Here is a 3,431-nt window from a genome sequence, read left to right as displayed (position 1 = left end):
ACAGTTATTGTCTGAGTTGGATGAAGAGAAGAAAATCCGGCTTCGGTTGCAGGTGAGTCCCTTTGGGTTCTGTTGCCTGTGAGTCCTAGGCTCAGTGGGACAGGACAGAGTCAGGGCTTTTATTTCAAAAATAAATGATTGTCACCTCTCTGCAGATCTGGATACATTTCCTGTGACCATTTTCTTAGACTCGTATAGGCTTACTACATATCATTTCCCCAGGAAGTCTTGGGGAAGGGAAACATTAGGAAATGTGCCCCAAATTGGGGTTCTCATTTGGAATTTATCTTTTTTTTTTTTTTCTTTTGAGACAGAGTATCGCTCTGTCACCCAGGCTGGAGTGCACTGGTGCGATCTTGGCTCACTGCAACCTCCGCCTCCCGGTTTCAAGTGATTCTTCTGCCTCAGACTCCCAATTAGCTGGGACTACAGGCACATGCCACTACACCTGGCTAATTTTTTGTATTTTTAGTAGAGATGGGGTTTCACCGTGTTAGCCAGGATGGTCTCGAGCTCCTGACCTCAGGTGATCTGCCTGCCTCAGCCTCCCAAAGTGCTGGTATTACAGGTGTGAGCCACGGCAACTGGCCTGGAATTTATCTTAAACATCTCTGCGAAAAGCCCCTCCACCACCTCCATTTCCAAGAGGCCTCGTTATATGTGGTCACTAGGGCTCCAGGGGCCACAGTTGTCCACGTTCAGGGGCATTTGCTCTTGATTTCTCACTGATGGCCATTTCTGTCCTGCCAGGCCATTAGAGCTCTGTCCCCTGTAGCTTCTGATTCAACACTGCCGTTACCAAATGGCAGAGAATGCGTGGGAGTTCTGATTGACCAAAGGTAGACTTTCAGCTTTCATCCAGTTGGTGCCCTTGTGGTGATGGGGGCCCATGCTGCTTAACAAAGGATAGGTAGCTGCTTGCCATCATTTTGGGGTTACTGACAGACACCCCCTTGAGCCAACCACAACTGCCTTCCAACACTGCCAGATGGCCCAGCCTGATAGGACCGCCTGCTCTACCCTCTGGCTAGGAAACTGGAATTACTGCTGCTTTTGACAAACTTTGCAGCCTGGCAGCCTGAGAGTCAAAATGTTCACCATTTCCTAGTGCCTCGTGTCTGTGTGCCTGTTCTGTGTTGATGGCACTTCTGGCATTGCTATTGATTGTCCATTCCGATGTCATGTCACCTTTAAAATTGTCAGGTACATAGTTTTCTTTCAGTCGACCAGGTTTATAATCTTTCAGCTTCTATAAAACCAGCCGATTCATTATGACTTTGTTCCATTCTTATTTTTCTCTTTCTAGATGGAAGTGAATGACATAAAGAAAGCTCTACAATCAAAATGAATACTTGATCAATGAAATGTCACATTATTCATCCTGAGTCCGAGACTCAAATTTTCTGCCCCAGCCAAAATAATCTTGTGCCAAAAGATTAAAGGTTTGCCTCAAAATGTCCCTGTTTGAAAGATTAGCACAAAAGTCTTGATAGCACAACACAAATTCCATCCAAGAGGAGAATCTTCCCCAGGGTTTAGTCCTGGGCTGGCACTCGTTGTGACTTACACAGAGCAAAATTGTGCTAAAGGCTTTTCTACTCTGAGATCTGAATGCGAAATGAAAACTCAGGCAGTTTAGTCCATAGTGGTACTATTTTGATGATATTTTCCATTAATAAAATGTAATTTCAGATTATTCGTTTACAAGCTTTATAATTTTATGATTTTTTTAATCGTGTTTTGTCACAGACTTCCCTAGTGTTTGTACTACACGTAGTCAGAAGCGAGTGTCCTTTTCTTTTGCTTCAGGCTGAGAGCTGCCTCGCTCTTTGTCCCCCCATTAGGATTCTATTACATATGCAATTGTAGGTTCAACCTGTCCCTTCCCCTGCCAGCAAACCCCACCACCCTAAGAGAAATTTTAGCTTATATATGATGGTATATTTACAAAAAGAGAAAGAGAAAATCTGGTATTTGCAATGATCTGTGCCTTCTTTTTACCACCCTCTTGATTGGAGCTTTTGTGATGCAGCTACCATGATTCAAAAAAATTAAAAAATTAAAATTAAAAAAAAAGTCTGCCACTTATCTAAGTCCACTAGAGGCCACTGTCTTCAAAGCTTCTCTCACCCTAGCCAAAGGTCCTAAGAGGAGACAGCTGTGAAGTTGGGCGTGCTCTGTGGTACCAGCTGTGACTTTTATATTTCTCCTAGTTTTAGGTTGTTCATGAAACTAGAAATGTCATCCCTGCTTGATTTTTCATCAGCCAAGTTAAACCCCTGCTTTCTGTCCTTTGCACCTTTTGCGTGAACAGAATATGCATTATTAAAGCAAAAATAAATAAAAGTAAAATGCAAATGAAAACAAGGGGGGGAAAGTTGTATTATTTCCTGCACTGGGTTACCCGTGTGTGTTATCGTTTAAACTGTATTCACATAATGTCATTTGCCTTGCTCACTTGTAACCCCTTCCTCAGGTCCAAGAGAATGGGAGGAGGGTCATGTTGAAGTGTAGCCATTGGAACTTTCTTGCATTTATGGAGTTGCTTTTTCTTTCCCAAGGAAACTGATGTTTGCCTGTCCGCTTTATCTTTGTAGTACATGAACAGTTCAGCCTTAGACTATGTAACTGTTTTCTCATCCTTAGCTGAAAATGAGGAGCCTACTGTATTGCGAGACTGTTCAGGGGTAGGGGTGGAAGGGGTGGTCCCTTAATGGCCCCTGAAGATGTTGGATGTGTTTCTCGAAAGCTGCTTTGTCTATTTCCTGAGTTTAATAGTGAAACTACTAAACATTCATAGATTTGCACAGCCACAAAGAATGAGAGTTAATGATACTGAAGAAGTGATGCAAAAAAATCACATTATTGGTCATTGATAGTATTACAAATAAATGTGTCTTCCTTTCTCTTCTTCCTTCCCTCCCCCTGCCTTCCTCTTGCCTATGTGCTCATCCTTGCTACCTGAGGCTGTTATTTCCCTCCAAGTATTTACTTGAGCCCGAACACCTCGGTCTTCCTGGGTGGGGGCACAGTTAAGGGAAGGGAGTGTATAAGGAAGGAAACCTCACACCCTCCATTCCCATCCCTGGATATATTGCCTTTTCAGCAGCCTTGGGTTCAGTGTGCTTGGAGTCAGGAGTGCCAAGTTCCCAAGAGCAGCGTAAAATATCCCTGTACCCCTTGACAGTTTTAAGCATTTCTGCATTAAACTTGAAGATTCCAGAGATTCCCCACCATCTAATGATCTAAGAATGCAGATTGGATTCTTCAATGTTCAAATTTCTCATCTACTTATGAAAATCCCTAATTATATAGTTTTATATAACGTGTATACAGAGTAGGATTGTTGATTAAATTGAGCGGTTGGAACACCCTCATGGGGCACTGGCAACATGGAATGTAGAGAGCTGATGTCTTCCCCTCATAGAGGC

At 43.0% G+C, this 3,431-nt stretch overlaps 1 protein-coding gene across 1 annotated transcript in view; it reads left to right on the top strand.

Annotated features, from left to right (window-relative positions):
- Window positions 1-2,364, top strand: part of LOC108538908 (SH3 domain-containing kinase-binding protein 1-like) — a 128,035-nt gene extending 125,671 nt beyond the window's left edge. The window contains 2 exon segments of the mRNA XM_017887236.1: window positions 2-52; window positions 1,307-2,364. Coding sequence (XP_017742725.1) covers window positions 2-52; window positions 1,307-1,348 — 93 coding nt within the window. The 3' untranslated portion in view covers window positions 1,349-2,364.
- Window positions 2,365-3,431: the final 1,067 nt, after the last annotated feature.

Source organism: Rhinopithecus bieti, unplaced genomic scaffold, assembly GCF_001698545.2.
Source record: "Rhinopithecus bieti isolate Rb0 unplaced genomic scaffold, ASM169854v2 scaffold_17420, whole genome shotgun sequence".
Taxonomy (NCBI): domain Eukaryota; kingdom Metazoa; phylum Chordata; class Mammalia; order Primates; family Cercopithecidae; genus Rhinopithecus; species Rhinopithecus bieti.
Note: the sequence above shows the minus strand (reverse complement) of the source record. Positions and strands in the feature narration are given on the sequence as shown.